This window comes from Aythya marila, assembly GCF_965140915.1.
Source record: "Aythya marila genome assembly, chromosome: 1".
Taxonomy (NCBI): domain Eukaryota; kingdom Metazoa; phylum Chordata; class Aves; order Anseriformes; family Anatidae; genus Aythya; species Aythya marila.
Window position 1 is genome coordinate 53,916,575 of NC_139042.1, and position 19,955 is coordinate 53,936,529.

General features: G+C 39.9%; 1 protein-coding gene across 3 annotated transcripts in view; it reads right to left on the bottom strand.

Annotated features, from left to right (window-relative positions):
* Nucleotides 1-19,955, bottom strand: part of ABCC4 (ATP binding cassette subfamily C member 4 (PEL blood group)) — a 149,131-nt gene that overhangs the window by 110,619 nt on the left and 18,557 nt on the right. For all 3 annotated transcript variants that reach the window (XM_082779406.1, XM_082779407.1, XM_082779408.1), the window contains 7 exons: nt 16,494-16,619; nt 13,438-13,687; nt 10,302-10,406; nt 3,992-4,081; nt 3,454-3,645; nt 2,058-2,152; nt 1,878-1,964 (listed from right to left, as the gene is read on the bottom strand). In XM_082779406.1, coding sequence (XP_082635532.1) covers nt 1,878-1,964; nt 2,058-2,152; nt 3,454-3,645; nt 3,992-4,081; nt 10,302-10,406; nt 13,438-13,687; nt 16,494-16,619 — 945 coding nt within the window. The remainder of the gene's footprint in view (nt 1-1,877; nt 1,965-2,057; nt 2,153-3,453; nt 3,646-3,991; nt 4,082-10,301; nt 10,407-13,437; nt 13,688-16,493; nt 16,620-19,955) is intronic.

Genomic DNA, 19,955 nt, shown 5'->3' on the forward strand with positions numbered 1-19,955 from the left:
CCACTCCTACTTCACACAGCCTGTTTACCCCACAAAGTGCTTTTACTGTACTTTATCTGTATAGGTCAAGCTGATCTTGAGCAGAGGAAGAAGCAAATGAAAACACATGCTGCTAGGAAGAATCCTAGCCAGTTTTCCAAGTTTCAAATTCATCTCCTTGTTTCTTCTCAACTCCACAGAGTTACCAGGAAAACCTACATTATGCTAACAGAGCAATGGCCTCTAGTTCCTTTACGCTCTTGCACATACAAGAATCCAGACGTGCAGTTCTGCAGCAGGATGCAGACTCCCAATGTCAAAGCTCACATAAAACTGAAAAAAAAATAAAAATGAAGAGGCAACCCAACCTCTTTTGCTGGCACTACTGTACTTTGGTGTTTCCCTGTTAGTGAATAAACCCTCAGGCTTAAGGGAGAGACAGCCTGACAGCCTAGGCACGCTCACTTTCAGAGCGCTGCACAGACACATTCAGAAGCTGAAGCTGTCAAGTGATGCTGCACAAAGACAGAGAAGCAGCAGCTAAAGCTCAGACAGCTTCAACTGGCACTGAAGGAATTTGACAGAGTATACAAACTACAGAAGTAATGATGGTTATGTTGTGGCAGGTGAAAATGAACACACGTGGAATAATGAACATAAAGCCTATGCATAACAAGACTCTAACTCCATGCAATCTCATGGAAAGAAACAGTAGCCATTGGAATATATCAATAAAATAAAATAAAATGCTGATGGGGTTTTAAAGGGAACTCCAGATTTGAAACTGCAAACGTCAACCGGATGCATAATTTTCGAATCTAGATTCTAAAAGCTTCCCCACTCAGCAATAAAAGAACATGCATGCAATGATGGTCAATGCAAATCCTACAACCACGTCTTCAAGACAAGTTTTTATGATTGTCTAGGGGTGGGGAGTGGGGAACAACAGTAAAAGTAAATTAATTTATGTGGTAGGAGTGTGGAATTCAGTGCAGGTAAGTGTGCTCCAGAAAATGCTTTCATGTAAGGTTTCAACCAAAGCCCTGTGAATTCAATCAATCAACGGAAGATTTTCCTTCCACTTTTAATAAATTCTAGATCATACCTTTTGATAGGGAGAGGAGTAGGCTATGAAGAAGCAAGGACAAAACACTGGCTGGGAATAACTGGATTATTCCTGTACTATCAATGCGCTGTAGATTAGGCAGTTTGAAAGAAGAGACGGAGATGACGAAATTTATTGAGAAGGAAACCTGATCTTTAATGAACACTCTGCTATTTCCTCAGAAATGGGGAAAGGTCTAATCTCTCTCTCATTTATGGTAAGCTTATGCATTCTCTTTTCCCCTATTTCCGCTCTCCACAGTCTAGTCTGCAGGCCGTATTTCCCCATTTCACTTAAGAGAAATTTCAACCAGTCAAGAACTGAAATGAAAAATCACTCAATAATCTAAGAGAGTTGTAGCCTTTTTTTCAGCCACTTGAAGTGCTTATTACTACACCAATAAAGCTGCAGCAAACTAAGAAGTGATTGAAAATACTGCTCTACGGTGTTCTTTACTTGGTACAAATATTCATAAAACCTATTATTGATGTACAAAACACGACCTTTTTTTTTTTTCTTCAAGAAAACAGCAAGTATTCCCTTAGGAATAATTCTAATATCTTCGAAACAGAGCTTTACAAGGCTTTTAAAAATAAATAATAACAGTCACACAGAAAAAAAAAAATCATACCTATTCCAAATATATGAAAGAGAAGAAAAGTATACACAGAAAGTGAATGCATTCGAAGTTTTGTGAAGAGAACCATCTACCCAAAAATGTTTTCTCAAGTTCTTCTATTACAAATTGAAAGATAGCAATGGTATTTTAAAGAAAAATAAAGCAACAACATACTTTTCAAACAAATGTCTTCCAACTTCAGCATCTACTGCACTCAGTGGATCGTCCAAAAGATAGATGTCTGCATCTTGATACACGGCTCTAAAAGGTTTAAAGAAAAGTCAGCGTCACAAGATCTTAAGTGCCACCAAAGTCTGTCAACTTGTACATTTTAGGAACAACAAAAATACTAGCCTGGCCAGATTTACACGGGCCTTCTGTCCCCCACTCAGTGTAGCTCCACGATCTCCTATGACTGTTAGGTCACCATCTGCTAGTAATTCCAAGTCCTGTGGACATAAAGAACAGGCAGCAAGCATTTCTTAAATCATTTTAACCTCCAACAAACCTGGTTCAATGTAACATTTTCTTATTTAAATAGTACTGTTTAAGGTATCACCTTACATTAAAATACAAGAACTCATACGGGATGAAATATCCATAGTTAATTTATGACTTCGTACCTTCAGCAAAAGATAACTAAGAAAGCAGGAAAAATAGGTGAGATCTTAAAGTTCGCTTTTTCAACAGGTTTGCCAGAGGAAAATGCACTACTATTCTTAGTGTTATATTGATTAATTTATGGGGCTTGGGACTATGAGGGAGAGAACAAAATTGTACAGTGTTCCATGTTATACTACTGTATTTCCTCTTCAGGAAATATGAAAGTTTTATACTGAGCTACAAAACATATCCACAACTTCTATAAGATACATAAATTTGAAACAAAACTATGAAAGCAAATCTACTATCAAATATGAAAGCTTTTTTTTTTTTAATGCAGTTTGCTGTCTGTTAAAGTCACTAAAACCTTAAGTTTAGACAACAGCCTACGACTGAGTATCAGTAGAAGATGTTAAAACTCTACCTACTATGTATAAAACCTTGCAAAAAAATTTCATCACGGTAACCATCTGTTTTTCACCTGTGTTGCTGCTGACAGGAATATTATAACATGCTGCATAAAACCTTTTTAGCTGCCAAGCAAAATGTCTGTTTCTTGACAAATCTGGCTTAATCCTCTTCTATATCTCATGTCACAAACTCCTTTACACACAGACCTTTCAAAAATATTTTTTCATAAAACTACTTGGGCTCAGGAAGTTATCCAATACATAGCACTAAGGTTTTTTTGATAGCCGTTAGCAATGCATAATACATGATATACATGAGTTTTTTTAAAAAAGCATAAAGGATATTTGCAAAATGAAAGTCACAAATGGTGCTAGTTTGATCATTTGTTTTTCCACATTTTTTTACATCTACACATGTATCTACCATAACATCAATGAATGGGGTAAAACATGATTATGAAATTAAATAATTGGGAACAGCTTTTTCCAAACGTGACAGAGCTTCGCATAAACGACATCCCCCTCTAGTGAAAGTTTTGGGAATTACAAGAGTGTCCTTACACGTGAATGTCAAAAATGATGCACAAATCCTATCACTTAACAGAAATGTATCTCCCATTACACTAATAAAAATCCATTCTGTGTATTTTATATTACAGCACATACCACTAGACTGCAAGAACACAAAGGAAACAATAAAGACTGTGAAAATAAAACAGAGAAAATAAAAAACATACCTTTTTAAGAGCACAGACTTTTAAAACTTTTTCGTATTTTTCTTTCTCATATTCCTTGTCAAACAGTATATTACTTCTTACTGTACCAGAAAACACCCAAGGCTGCTGAGAAACGTAAGCAATTCTTCCAGTAACATTTATCAAACCTTTGTCTTTAGGCAGCTCACCAAGCACAGCACTTAAGAGTGAAGACTGGAAAAGATTGAAAAATAAAAAATGTGAAGTTTGATTGCATTGAAGACACCATGGAAACTACGAAGTATTTATTGGCATGATGGCCTACTTCACCCTGTCACTCAAGCCACTCTAATTGTATAAATGTACTAGTACCCTTTACATGCTGTCTAGAAGTAAAACACACAGTACTGGTTAACTTTGAACCATCTCCTCCCCACTCACAGGCCATCTGCTTTCCTTGAATGACAGTACCTCAATGTAAAGTGTATCTTTATACACAAAAAACCTTCACATTTTCAAGTTTTAGACATGTTTAAGAGACTCAAAAACCCCACAGAATGGAGTAAGCATCAAGACTTACTTTTCCAGCTCCTACAGGCCCAATCACAGCCAGCAATTCCCCTCGTCTAACAGTAAATGAAAGTTGCTGAAGTGCTGGGGTTTCTAAACTCTGTGGATTTAAGAAAAAGTCACGCTTAATCAGTATGAAATACACATCAACAAAATAACTCTTTAGAAACAGAGAACAATGCACATAAGTGACTCTGAATCAGCAACCCATATGACAACTGTATTTTCAGACACACTGCTTACCTCTTCAGTAATTCACACAGACCTCTGAAATGCATTGATCCTTAACCCTAAACAAGTAATTGACAAAACTGAGTTCAGGGAATGAGGAAACTAAAGGCAGTAGCAGAAGTACTTGCTCCGAGCCCACACCTCCAGGCTGCAGCTCAACACAGAGCTGGGATGGCAGCCTCAGTAACAGGAGGTCTCAGCTGGACATTTCCATGGCATTCACCAACCTGGCCCCGCACGTCCAGCTCCACCTCTTACCAGCTGTAAGAGGGAGAGTTTTTGAAGTTCTTTCACAGCCTGGGAAAGCTAGGTCTGTGCTTGCTCTCAAGGCTGCATCCAAAGTCAAAACAGGAAAGTACCATTTGCTTTGACACAGCTTCGTCTCACGCATCTTGGAGGCCTCTGTCAGACAACACTGCATACTATTTGTGTGGAAATACATGACCTTGAATTCTTTGTTCAACAGTCCTTACTAATATGCCTATCCTTTATGTTACACCACTGGTAAGAGTTTATTTCTCAACATATTTTGCACCTCTCCTACCAAGGTGTGATTGTAAAAATCATAGAACCATGGAACGCTCTGTGCTAGAAGGGGCCTTAAAGATCACCCAGTCCCACCCCCTGCCATGGGCAGGGACACCTCCCACCAGCCCAGGCTGCCCAAAGCCCCATCCAGCCTGGCCTTGAGCACCTCCAGGGATGGGGCACCCACAGCTTCTGTGGGCAGCCTGTGCCAGGCCCTCACAACCCTCTGAGGGAAGAATTTATTCCTGATATGTAGTCTCAACGTACCCTTCTTTAGTTTAAAGCCATTACTCCAGTCCTATCACAACACTCCCTGATAAAGAGTCCCCCTCCAGCTTTCTTACAGGTTCCCTTTAGGCACTGGAAGGCCACTATAAGGTCTCCCCAGGGCCTTCTCTTCTCCAGGCTGAACAACCCCAACTCCCTCAGCCTGTCCCCATAGGAGAGGTGCTCCAGCCCTCTGAGCATCCTCGTGGCCCTCCTCTGGACTCCCTCTAATACGTCCATGTCCTTCTTGTGCTGGGGGCCCCAGAGCCGAATGCAGCACTCCAGGTGGGGTCTCACAAGAGCAGAGGGGCACAATCCCCTCCCTCGTCCCACTGGACATCCTGCTTTTGATGCAGCCCAGGACACGGCTGGATTTCTGGGCTGCAAGCACACATTACCAGCTCACACTGAGTTTCTCATCGACCAACACCTTCAAGTCCTTCTCCTGAGGGCTGCTCTCAATCCACTCATCACCCAGCCTGTATACATTTTTGGGATTGCCTCAGCCCAGGTGCAGGACCTTGCACTTGGCCTTGTTGAACCACAGGAGGTTCACACAGGCCCACCTCTCAAGCCTGTCCAGGTCCCTCTGGGTGGCTTCCCTTCCCTCCAGTTTACTGACCGTGCCACTCAGCTTGGTGTCACCGGCAAACCCACTGAGGGCACACTCAGTCCCTCTGCCCAGCTCACCAACAAAGATGCTGAACAGCACCAGGCCCCAGTACTGACTTCTGAGGAAGACCACTTGTCACTAGTCTCCACCTGACATCCTGCCATTGATCACAGCTCTTCGAGTGTGACCATCCAGAAAATTCCTTATCCACTGAGTGGTCCATCCTTCTAATTCACATCTCTCCAACCTAGAAACAGGGATGTCACATGGGACAGTTTCAAATCCTTTGCACAAGTCCAGGTAGATAGATGACATCAGTTGCTCTTTTATCAGTGATGTACCTATAGAAGCCTTTCTTGTTGCCCTTGATGTCTTTGGCCACATTTAAGTCTAAAAGGGCTTCAGCTTTCTTTCATAACCTGATCCCTGGCTGCTCGGACGATATCTCTTTATTCCTCACTGGCTACCTGTGCTTGCTTCCACCCTCTGTTGGCTTCCTTTTTGTTTTTGACCTTGGCCAGGAGCTCCCTGTTCATCCATGCATCCTCCTGGTGTTTCTTCCTGACTTCCTTTTTGTTGGGATGCATCGCTCTTGAGTTTGGAGGAGGTCACCCTTGAGTATTACCCAGCTTTCTTGAGCCCCTCTTCCCCCCGGGGCTTTATCCCACAGTACTCTGCCAAGCAGATCCCTGAGGAGGCCAAGGTCTGCTCTCCTGTAATCCAAGGTAGTGAGCTCAACCATGTAGAGAAAGAAGTTAACACTGACACTCCAGGAACCTTCTGGTTTGCTTATGCCCTGCTGTGTTGTCCCTCCAACAGATATCGGGGTGGTTGAAGTTCTCCTCTATGAGGACCAGAGCTTATGAGAATGTGAGGCTGCTCCTATCAGCCTGTAGAGGATCTCACTTGTTCAGTCTTCCTGGTGAGTGTCCTGCAGCAGACCCCCACTCTAACGTCACCCGTCCCAGCCCTCCCTTTAATCCTGACACACAAATTCTGTCAGCTCCTCATCCACCCCCAGGTGGAGCTCCATGCAGCTGGTCATTGACAGACAGTGGCACCCCCTCCTCATCCCCTCTATTTCTTAGGAAAAGGAAGGATCCTCGTGTCTTTAATAGCTATTGTAAACCTCATAGCTAAGGGTCTGGTGCAGCAACCTCTCACTAAAGCAAAAATCCCTTGTAACAGGATCTGCCCTTACGTGCATCTGAGGCTGCCCTAAGTGTGACTGACACTAAAACGCAAACAGCAAAATACCAGCATTTTTTTTTAAAAAAAAAGAGCTGGATATTGCTAGTATTTCTATTCAACAACCACATTAAAGCCCAGCCCTAAAATTCAGAAGAAGGGCACAATGGCCCCTCCAAGCTACTGACAGGCTGCTTAATTAAAGTCTCCAGCCACCCTCTGACGTGCGGGAGGCTGAGTAAGGCTGTCAACTGTCCCTGCAAGGAAGCTGCCTGGTGACCCAGCTCTGGGACTGCTGAAGGGGAAGGTTGTTTCAAATGATCTGGGAGAGACGTGGGTGCGGTATCCATCCCACCTGTGACAGCTGGACTGACACATACATGCCTCCTCAGGCCAGGAGAAATGCTCGGTGAAGCAGAAAGGTCCTCAGAGCCCAGTGGCACACATCCCATCACAGCTGCCAGCTCTCTGTATGAAATCAGCGTCACGCTGCAAGAACCCAAACCTGTGTGTGCTGTGCCACCCCGCACACCTACTGTTGTTGCTGCTGTTATCCATCCCCACGAGGTGGCAGCAACAGGGATCTTTTCCTTTTTTTCCACACCATCAGCATATTGCCATGAACGTGCTTTCTCAGCCTAGAGTGCACGCACGGGCACGGTTCAGGTACTGAACTGGAGGTAAGGTCGGGAGAACTCCGCTAGCTGGTGGCAGCCAATGCATTTTTTATTGCAAGGTTTGTAGGATGAGAAACTATCTTTTAATAAATTGATCTGAAAAATCGATTTTACTTAGAAGAAAGTACTGAGAAAAGTAAATAAGCTGTTCCACATACCCCTCCACACCTCTTGATGTTGTTTCTGTACTCACAAGAGAGCAAGGGGACTTCCACCCATGCCAAGGTTTTCAAAACAAAATACTGTAAGATCCTACGAGTAATGTTAGAAAAACATCAAAATAAAAGTTTTTAAATTACCAGATTATTATATATTAAAGCAGTACTCCAAGATGTCACAGACCCTACAGAAAAGCGGTAATGCAAGCAAAAAGCACGGCCACGAGGGCATGGTATTTCTGCAAAATAGCACTCCTCATAATGAAAGGCAGTTTGTTCTATTTTTAGGCAGCGAGGCACTAAAATTAGAGCCCAGACTGATGTTACAGCTAAGTTCACCTGACAGCTAATTGCCACCAAATGTCCCAGCTCCCCTGCGCCCTGTCAGCTACCCATGTCTGTCACCTCCCTTCTGCTGCTGCTTCTCCTGGCCTGACCTTGCAGATGGGTTGTTGTTCACAGGACTCAGCTGTCAGAAAACAAATCACAGAAAAAGCGTTTCATTGCTTTATCCCTGTGAACAGGCTCACCATGGGGTCACACATCACACATCATCGCCAACACAAGGCAGGGAACAGGGGCACAGAGCGGGAGGACAGAAAGATACGGGACTGATCCCTTCAGCGGCAGCAACTCCTTCAGTGAGCCTGGGCAGACCTCACACCCTGCGGCCAAATAAAAGAAGTAATTCACCCCTTCTAAGGGCTTCAGAGCTGATCTATTACACAGAAGTACTATACTGCTTAAGCTCTTCATTTGAGCAACTAAAATTACAAGGGGTACATTTGGCCTCTGTTCAAATTCCTGAATTTTCAAGTTTTTCACTTGAAAAGCAGACAGACCGTTCTGTAAACTAAAGGCACATCAGGAAAAAACCCGTATCGAAGAGTCCCCAGTCCCATGCTGCTATCAGACCAGCCTGTGGAACTCAGATAAGACTTGCCTCGGTAAAACAAGAGTGTGACCGTGAATTAATTGGTTTTATTTATCTTTTGATAAACTGTAATACACCATGTTAAGTTGTTTTCCTAAAACTCTATCTAATAATCCCTTTTTTACTTCCAGTGATTTTGGATTTGTGGGTTGTTGTGGATTTTTTTGTTTTGTTTTGTTTTGTTTTTTTTAAGTACCTATTTGGACTCATAATCTTTAAAAATAAAATAAAAATATAATCCAATCTTTTGGATGTTGCTATACAGAGAGCCAAAGAGTCATGAGAAACCCAGATACAGCAGCAGCAGGCTGAATTGGTTACTTGACAAAGCATAGCATATTTTTATTATTCCTTTTATAACTTCCCTCTCACAGAACTCTTCCATCTTTCCAGTTAGAAACTCCATAAAATTATTTTGCCTTATTGTAGAAGTGTGTAAGAGAAATGTTCTGAACTGCTGGTATAGTTCCAGGAGAACTATTCTTCTGCTTTGCACATTTCACTTAAATATCAAAATGAAAATTACATTAAGTTTTCTTTTCTTTTTTTTTAAACCAAAAGGAATCTAGTTAATTCCAGCCATGCTATTCAACTTCACCTAATATAAATAACTCCTGAAAAACCCAAAGGTGTTCTACGGACATATTATGCAACCATTTCCTATAGATTGTTAGCAGTAGTATAATATTGGTTTGGGGAGAAAACAAAGGCTGAGAAATACATTCCACCCTGCATCAGAACGCATTCACTATTAAGTATTCCACGTCACTTAATTAAAAAGTTTGGTCAATGTCTCAGAAAGAATTCATGTCACAGAGAAGCTCTGAGAAAGTAAAGCATAATAACGTAGCAATTTAGTTCTATAGCTGAGTAGTATTGTAAGGTGGATCCTCTCATATATTTTCACACTTTATCTTCCTTGGGACACAGCACATGTGAGGGGAGGAGGGTGTATAAGGGGAGATCCATGAGATGTCTTATTTGCATTACATTTATATGCAAAACTCATTTTTAGAGCTTCCAGCGTTTCTGATGGAGACTGAAGCTTCCCTTGTGCAAGGACACTGGCAGCTCATAATAACTCCAGCAACTCACCACAAATTGCTGCTTCTCGTAACAACTGTATTTTGAAAAAACAGAATCAACACTTGCCTCTCTTGGAGAAAAGGATACATAACAGATTCATCACGTTCGTATTGTCCCTTTTCTAGTCATTTTGGTGGCTTTGGCATATTTTAAGAACGAACAATTTGCAGCTGAACAACCTCAATTAAAACGCATAGAGTAGCAAGTTCTTGGAGATTCATCCCTAAAGCTTTCAAATCTGTTACATGAAGTATAATATTGTACTGCTTCTACACTAACAAACCAGTCAAGCATTCTGTTCACAGAAAAAAAAAAAAAAATCATACACTAAGGCCTGCTGTACTGTGCTGTCTGTCCTTAATTCCAATTTAAACATCTAAGCTGCAGTACGATGCTGTTAAATGAGATATTTTCCCATAGAAACATACAGATTTTCATTTAGTATAAAATTCAAGAGCAGCTACTTCTAAGATGCACTTGATACTGTTTTAAACCTATTCAACAGAGGTAGTTTAACATACTAAAAGGTTTCTCCTGCACCAATACAAAGCAACAGCACACCACACAGAGACATACTGCTTTGTAGGCTCAACATGCCTGCACCACCAGTACGCCCTTAACATTTAGTAGAAGTTTACCTTATCCCAATAGCAAGTCAAGTCCTGAACATGAAGAATGACATTGTCATTACTACCGTGCAGCTGGGGCTTGAAGTGTGAGACCTCATCAAGTATCAGGAAGTTCTGCAATAAAAGAAAAGGTCGGGTTACTGATGTGAGACTGGGAATGAGAAAGGAAGCCAAACACATGTTTTTCTAAGCAGCATACAACATGTTATTGATGAAAAAAATAAACACACCGATAAAGGAATTCCAAAGCAATGCAAAACCCATTCAAACAATGCACCTCTAAGAGCTAACTATCCCAGAGATCACCCAGAAGTGCAGATTTCACAGCGTGACAGTACTGTGGAACTCTACCAGCAACCTGCTCAATAACAAGATCTCTGAAGCACATAGAACTAAAAAAAAAGAAAAATTTCATGGATAACAGTTACAAAAGACAGAACAATTCTAACACAATTTGAATCATCGACCATGAAGACCTGAAATAGGCCTCTAGCACACAACATTTTGAGAGGAGATGAGTAGTTAACACGTACTGAATGGCCTGCACACACGAGAGTAATGCTGAAGACTTATGAAAGTCAGTAACTATGAGGAAACGGAATGAAGTTGACAAAGGGGGCACAAACAGCACTGTGATGTGTTAGCAGGCACAAGGGACCTTGCTCAAAATTCAGCTGGCATCACTTAAGAGACCTGCAAGCAGTCAAACATTTTCCTGCAGCCTCCAAACTCACTCAGTGCACTCCACCAAATGGCAAAGCAAGTCTGAACTCCGGCCAGGTGAGCACTGCTGGGCCCTGTTTTAGGTACCTGCAAATGTTACGTGTGAAAGAGAGGGCTTGGGAGAGGAAGGTGGTAGTCAGGGAAAGGAATTCCAGACATAGCCTGTCTGTAATGAGGCACATGGCCTTTGAAGTGTGATTTGGATTTAGATGATGGATGAAACATCAGGGAGATATTAGCAAGGAATCGGTCTCGTTTCAGCTTTTACCAGGACTTTCTCTTCTAGCAGTAGCGTTCGTATCAGCTATAAATTCTAGCTAGCCATTTAATTCAAAAATGCTGCAGTAACGCATATGGAAGGCTTCAAATAAAAATAGCACAAATCAAGAAAAAAATTATATGGCTAACATTAGGGATTTAACATAGCAGGGGATGGGGACAGCAATCAACACTAGAAATAAAATGTTCAAAAGCAGTAAAACAATGTGAGCTTTAAACACTGTTTAAGTTCTCTTAAGACATTCTTCCATTCTTCCAGTATTGAATTGTTTATGTCTACCATGCAGAGAAAAACAGAATTGCTAGCATCCACAGGATGCTGAGAGGCAAACACTAGCTTGAGATAGGATTGTGTCCTTGAGAAAAAACAACTATCTTTTTTTACCCAGATGAAATTTATCCTCTTTTCCCAGTCTCTACCAAAATAACCCTCTGAAAAACAACTGCTCTCACTTTGTTTCACAAGGGGACCTTGAGGCAATCGCTTCATCCTAAAATAGTGGGTGAGCTTCAGGAATAGATGCAGACGTTGCTGTGTAGCTTAGGTGAAGGGAGAAGACAGCTTAGAGGAAAAAAAAATTAAATACCATAATATTCTTCAGTTCCTGTGTGTGTATGCATCAATATGGAGGAAAGGCTACTGATTCCCCTCTGATTACGAGGGGAATTCATTCTCACACGAAGCATGCTATCTCCTGCCTCCATGTCTCCATCTGAGCATATTTTAACATCAGTGCTGAAAACCCCACTTGCTCTCGTTCAAGGGTTCAAAAATTCACCTTCTTAAAAATAAATACATTCTTTTCAGTCTTGCGCAGATACACCTAGCCAGCAGCTTTGTATTTTTTCCCTACATTTTCTACTCTCTCCTTCTCTCTCTAATTCATAATCAGAAGCGCGGGGGAGCTGGAGCCAGCTGCTAGGAGCAGAATCTTGTGACCCGCAGGATATACTGGAAACTGAGACAGGAGAAAAAGGTAACAGCCTGCCACTGCCTCCACTCAACAGTCATTCTCCTGTTCCTAAGGCATCTTTTTCAGCCTTCCATCCACGTACCTCAACCTGCACAGCTTGAATGATCTTTTGAAAGAGCACTGCCCTGGAGCTGAACACAGGCTACACGAAAGTCTTGAAAAGCCAGCGTGCACCATCCAGCATCCCAAGCACTTCCCTCCCCTCCCACAATTTAGTTGAAGCAGTAATAATAAACGTTACTGCCTGCATTTCGCTGTGGTGGGGATTTTCACACATTAGGCTTTTCTAATTCCATTTGCATCGACTTTTACAAAATGTTTCTCTGAAGAGCAGAGATTACCTGTTTAATACATGGGTTATGTGTGGGCTTATTACAATTAGAAATTCATCAATAACAAAAAAATAAATAAATAAATATTATAATCAGAAACACAGAGAAGAAAATAAAGCAGGACTTTTTTAGGCACTTTGATCAGTAAATGACATAGTGACACCCTGCAAAACCACATTTCTGCTTACTCCATTCTAGGCAAGATTAACTTTTCCCCCCCCAAATTTAAGTTCTAAAATACTAATTCTGTATTTCAATAGCTTGATGATTTAGGACTTCTTAAGTCTTAAATTTAAAACACGTTTTGCATGTAAATGTTTCACTCTTGTAGTTTATGCTGAAGTACAGGTACATACAGCAAACATTACTATTTTATTCAAAACATCACGGAAAACAAAACAAAACAACACAAATGAGGTCCTTCTGCCAAAAACAGCAGCATGTTCATCCTTTCTGAGCCTGCCCTCCAGTATTGAAAGAAGCTACAGGACACCAGCTAGGGCTCACACCTTCCCTCTGCAGAGCAGATACATCTCCCACTGCTGTTTTTGCCATCCATATTTCCTGACTAAAGACTCCCAATCCCACCATATTTGCACACATGATCCTCTTACTTCAGAAATGTCTACACTGCCTCATTGCACTTACTTTTCTCCTACATTTCACCTTGCCCTAGAGCACATTTCATGGGTTTTTGCACGTTTACACAGGAACACATTCAGTTTCCAAAGAGGTTATTTCAGTAAAAATCTCAAACTCTGCAGAACTAAAATAAAGCTGCATTTTCTGGTGATGATAAAACAATGTTAGAATAAGAGAAGAAATCCACAACCATACCTTGATTCGTCGTATGCTAACCACTGCCTCGGACACTCTCTCAACAGCCGCAGGGAAGAAGAGAGTTACTGTCAGTCTCACTGCACCATACAGGGACACGGCAACGAACACCCGGCTGGCGGAGATAACATTGCCAAGTAGTACATATGCCATGAAAGTCATGAACACTGTTATTTTGCTCGCCACGAAGAAAGAGGCTAAGTTCAGTCCTCGAAGGTAGGAGCTCTTCATAACCATGGCAATCTCCTTCCTAAAAAATGCAAAATACAAACATTCGCATCAACCCCTCTCATCACAGATGCCCTCACCGATAGGATGAGGGAGACCCCACTCTCAAGATTACACTTTTATGCCCTTTCTTCCCCTTGCACCACCCCAACTCGCACGTGAAGAACTGTACTCAAAAGTAACTGTGAAGTAAGCACAGCATATGGCAAATAATAAATGATCATTTAAAAGGCTTAGGAATGAGGAAAACAAACATTTAAAATATTTAATATTTTGAAAGCTCCTCGAAAAAAAAAAAAAGTATTCTTTAGGGACATAAAATCAAAATACTTTCTTTTCCAGTTTTGGTCAAACTAGCATTTTAATTCCAATTCTAACCTTTCGACTCTTTCTAGATGGTGTACAAGAGCAAAGAGGAAAAAAACTTCTGTACAGTAGCCAAGCATCCAGCAGTTCCTTATCCTTCCAACATAAAAATCCAATAGAGTTCAGTCACAAACTCTTGCTAACATCAATACACACTCTGCAACCAGAAGAACATGACAACTTCCAGAACATGAGGAGTTCACCTGTGGCCCAAGCATTTACCACTACTCAGTGGCTGTTCCTCAAGCTGGATCACAGGATTTGCAGTATTTCCTTTGATCTCTGCCTAAATCCTTCCTGATTTGGACCCCGTGCCTGGCTTCCACTGCTCTGGGAGTTCTGGTTTGTAATTCAGAAAACACAGGTCTGTGAGGCCAGCTGTGCTGCCCACCATTTCCTCAGCTACCTAGTCCCTGATGTACGGGACAGACATAAAGACCCCTGCAGCAACCAATAAAGCTGCTGATGCATGTTTTCTATTTTCACTTCAGTTAAACTCCAGTTTCCCCTTCTGTATGACTCAAGTCCAATCCTCAAAATGTTACTGCACTATCTACAATGTGGCTACCTTCAGGTTTAGCTTCTTATTAAAATAAAAGGTTTCCTTTATCAAGAGAGCCATAACAATTTGCTCCTTCCCCATATAGTCTCATTTTACCTGAAGTGACACAGAATTTTACTTAATATATATATTAAGTAAATAATTTTTTCTCAAATAAATATTTTTCTCAAATATTCTGGCAATTCTTAGGGAAAATCTTAATCACTTTGATGACCTTCCACTTGGAACTACATACAAAGATTAGGAAGTCAAATGATGCTTATACCACTTGAAGTACAGTCGGTTCTCACTTAGGGAGAGAAGGATGCACGATGTACTACTAGAAAACTAGTTAAGCAACTTTCACACTGTACTTGCCAAATTGGCTGAATTGACAGACTTTCAAAGGATTTCAAAGGCATTTTTTTCAGCTTAAGGGCTCACAATCTCTGATCTCTTCCAGAGTACGGTGAAAGAACATTTGTACGTAAACTATTTGGATTGGGTCTAATTCAATTACTTCTACAATCCTGGAAGAAACTCTTTTCCCACTCTCTAATAGTCCTTAATAATCCTCTCGCTATCTGTGGATAATCACCCAGTCCTTTGTGCTATTCTCTGTAAGCATCAGATAATTACAGCCCACCCATAGGCTGTATATGATATACTACGCTGTCTTACGGCACCGAGTTGTATCAAAGGAAACCAATACGGACAGCCTCAGGAAAAAAACAACAGCAGAGGAGTTCAGATGTCATCTTAACAACTAGCAAGGGCCACTGTGGAAGTACTGAGCAATAATCATGTGGATGAATTTAAGACTTCTAACAGTGTGCCACTGAAAGAAACAAAAGACGGCTCAAGATGTGCTTTGGTAGAGCTCATTTCTCTCCGTCATTAAATAGGAAATCTCTAATCCTAATGAGACATTGAATTTCATAAGGTGAATACTCCCACTGAGGTAGCTTTCAATAAACAAATACACTCTCTGGCTCCATGCAAGACAGGGAAGCCTTCAAGCAATCAAGAGTATTCTCTCAGCACGGGATCCTAGATATACTGAAGAAGAAGAAAGAGCATTCTGTGCGTGGGAGGAAACGTCTCAGGGAACGTTAACAAGTCTGCAAACCTGCACGTGTATGTAAAGGAAAAAAAAAATCGATTTAAAAAACTGAACCCCAAATAAATTAATAATAAATAAATGAAATAAGAGAATCTAAGGCAGAATAGCAGCTCGTATGTCGGAGACAGACTTAACATGAAAACTAAGTGATGGGAAATGCACACCTGAACTCCTGTCAAGTAAAAGAGTAAGTAGTGTTGAAAAACAAGTTTATGAGTAGCTTTGATCCAGATTCTGACAGACCTCTAGAATGAAATGACTCCAGAGCCAGTTGGCCTTGCCAGCTGAACAACTCGAGAATTTCTGAGCTGCTTTCATTCTGCCCTCCACCCTTTCCAGATGGTTTGAGCAACACTTCAAAATGCAGAAAGTGGAGCAGTATCTGAGGATGCTATTCATGTAGGACATAAAGTCAGATTCCACGTATTTCTCAGAAGAGAGAAGTCTGCTTATCGGTTCCTTTCCATTTGTTTAGAGGACTGTGAGGATCTTCAACTACAACTATCTTATTTATCAGTTGTTGTTCTTAAACACAAATGTAAAAGGAAACATTAAAAAACACCTTTTATAACTATCAAAGGATTTTTTTGTCTTCCCTTAGGAAGGGAAGTTTCCTTTTCTTCTATCCCTTAGGACGTATTTTCATTCCTTCACTCTTGCTATAGAAAGTTTAAAAAGCCAAAAAAAAGTTTAAAAAGCCAAAAAAGTTCAAGGAAACTTCTCTCCACAGCGTTTATTGGCATGTCAAAATGTAAACAGATATAGATCATATACCAAGCCTTATTTTTCCAGGATTACCTTCTCAAACCACTCACAAGTTCCGCAAATGATTTTTCCCAAGCATACATCTTTATTATCTTCATGCCACTTATGACTTCATTCATGGTTCTAATCCTGACATCTGTAAACGCAGCTGTCTTGCTTCTGTAAATAGCAGAAAGCAAAAATTCTCAGATTCTCAAAAGAAGAGAGACTAGTTATAATCATATAATACACTTATTTAATTAAGTTTTTGCTCTTATTTCTAGAGGGTTCACATAACCACAATTCCATTAAAGAAGCTTCCTAAAACAGTATCTTACAGATGACACACAGCAGACAGATTTAGTATGTCTATCAGTATTCCTGGCATTCTCTATCCTCAGGGAACTGTCAGTTGATTCATATTCAGAATACTATGTCAGTGTGCAGCAACACGTGGTCTTCCTTAAACAACGTATTTTTGTATTAAAAGACACAATAATAAAACTGCCAAATACTAAATTTAGAACTAAATTAAAAATTGAAAAATTATTATTTTTTAAAATATTGTCATTTTCAAATTTCAAGCATTCTCAAAAGGCCATCTTGATTTAGTTAAAGAAATAGGCCTTGGCTTGTGTCTTTTTAAGGTTAATTAAAGTAAAGACTACTTAGAGCATGAGCTATAATTTAGAAGAAACAAAAACCTATGTAGATTTGTTAAGAAATAGCATTTAAGTGTTAATTGTAATTAATGCTGAATTCAATATATCTATTCTAACCTCACATTATGTTTGCACTGATAAACTATAATATAATTAAATAACAAAGTCACAGTATTAATTAGGAAAAAGCATTGGAAGTTAGAAGCCATGTAATAAATGCATAAACCATATTACAATTCTGAATTCATTCACGTAGATAAACATACTTAGCACATAATGAGCTATCACAATCTTTTTTTCAATAAAACTCATTTTTTTCTATTAAATTATTTGTATCTAATGAAACTTGGCAACCATATTAAAAAAGAAAAAATTAAAAAACTCTTTAGAATGGCTTGCTTGGTTTTGACAGTTTAATTTGATACCCATAAGGTTTTTCTGGTGCTCTGGAAAAAATAGCCACAATCAAAGCACATCAGAAGAAAGTTTAAAATGATAAGCAGTCACCTGAAATTCTAACTTCTCAGCACCACTGATCTATAAACGTTGGGATGGCTAAATAAAATGTTAAGAAATATTTGCATAAGAAAACTGATATGAAATAATGGGAATTAGTTCTAATGTAATCAAGGTGTCTTGCTATGACTGAGGAAGATCAGTTACCCTAACCAACCTTACTGGCATGGAACTAGAGCATCTTTTCTAAGTTCTTTTTCTCCTCTTCTGATCATGTTTGACATGACTGTTCCACGTATTTTTCCTTAAAAAAAAATTAAAGAGCTGTAAATGACAACATTACAATTGCATGGCAAAGCACTTCAAGAGTTGAGTTCTTCTGAATATATTAAAAAAAAAGGGTCTTCAATCCAATACTCGTACTATTTCTCAAATAATATAGCATGTCGTGTGCATTTTGTACAACATCTAGTACTTGTGGAGGTATAAGGAATACCATATCATACAGAGTCTACCATTCTGCAGGACACTGAATCTATTTCTACAAACTTCTACAGCTAATGGGAGAAGCATCTGTATCATAAACTGGTGTGGACATGGGTTTATAATACCAGGTCACAAGTGCATTGCTGAGTAACAGCACAGATTAGCTGCCATGCTGAGTGTGCCTGGATTTTAGCAAAAGCTTTAATCCTTAAATCACTTCTTCATAGAATGATTTCCTTAAATCCATGCAGATTCCCAGCAATTGTCATGTGAACGTACAAATCATTACAAAGCTGGAATCCACTTCAGTTTTTCCATTAACTCCTTCTGCTCACTGGGCATTCGTGTTTCAGAAAGATACGGAGATCTGTGCACACATATGCAAGCAAATGCGTATCAAGTTAACAAATTATTTCCCTTGCTCTGCATCCAATAAAGTGGCTGTAAATAAATGGGAAACATCCCAAAGAACGTTACAATGCCACTGGCTAACTTTTGGAATACATACCTTATAGAAGAGATTTTTGCCACTTGTTGTTTGACCCTGGACAAGTCCCTTAATCTCTTTGTGCCTCAGTTTCCCATCTGTAAAATGGGGATAATAACGCTTACCACTTTGGAAGAGCACTTTGAACACCACTGATAAGGCACTACTTAGGTGCAAAGTATTTTAACTGTTGACATTAAAATTAAAACAAAACAACAAAAAAAGTGAAGTAGCTTTATACATATGCATGCACAGCACATATACAGCGAAAATGCATATGTAAGAATATATTGAAAGTGTTCTACGAACAGGTTTTATCATAAAAAATAAGAATTTGATGGAGAACACCGAATGACTCATTATTTGAGAAATAGCATGTGAGCATAATAATTGAAGTGATTACAAACAGGGGGAAATCTGTGAGTTGGTCTAATTTTGTAATTCTCAGTTCTCTCTTCATACCTAGCCATGCAATGGCAATGCCAGTCTCAATACTTCTGGAAAACCTGTCTTAAAATACAACTTGAAAACAAACAAACAAACAAAAACCACCTTACAGTAACTCACTAAGAAGTTTTACTGATCTGAAAAGCTAGAAGAAACCGACTCACCCTGAACAGAAAAGCAACAAAGATGCATAAAACTACAAAGCATATGAGTACCTGGTAAAGGAACATTAAAAAATATTTCCATGTAGAAATACTTTATCCTGACTTTAGAAAAGTCAGGATGCAACTAGAACATGATTAATTATACAAGAGAAGGAAATTTAGGAAGCCAGAACATTGAAGATAATTCAATATTCCAACCTGAGTTAAGTCATTTTTTAAGAGGAAGTTACAGAAAAATAAATTAAATTTGCTTGACAACGGAAAACTACTGCAGGCTCATTTTATACATCCACAGTCTCAAACCTTATAGCTAGAAACCTCACAGCTGGCATCGAAAACATTGCCATAATTCTGTTCTTCCTTTCTCTCAGTTCCTTCCCCTTTTTCCTCTCTGCATCTTTTTCTTGGAGGAGAGAGCAAGATTGTTAAACACAAAACTTTCAGAGTTTTCTGCTGCAACTCCTGTATCTCAGTAAGTCAAACTTAAGGCAGGACTGACACGTTGCCTTTGTAGTAACCGCTCCTTAAGCATCAGTGCAGGAAGGCAAAATTCAAGGAGTTATGCAATTCTATGCCAAAAATCTGCAAGGTAAACGCTGAAAAGCTACAAGGAAGCTACAGAAAGAGCCCAGTTCTTTAATACAATGGATGTGTAAGAAGTGCCAGGTATTTTCAGCATCTCTGGAGTAAAGTCCACTTCAAATCCCTACACAGGGGTTCAGAAATTTCACATTAGTAACTATGAAAAACATTGACAAAAATAAAAGGCAAAGGACAAGACCTCACCAAATGGGAGCTGATCTCAGAGCTGTAC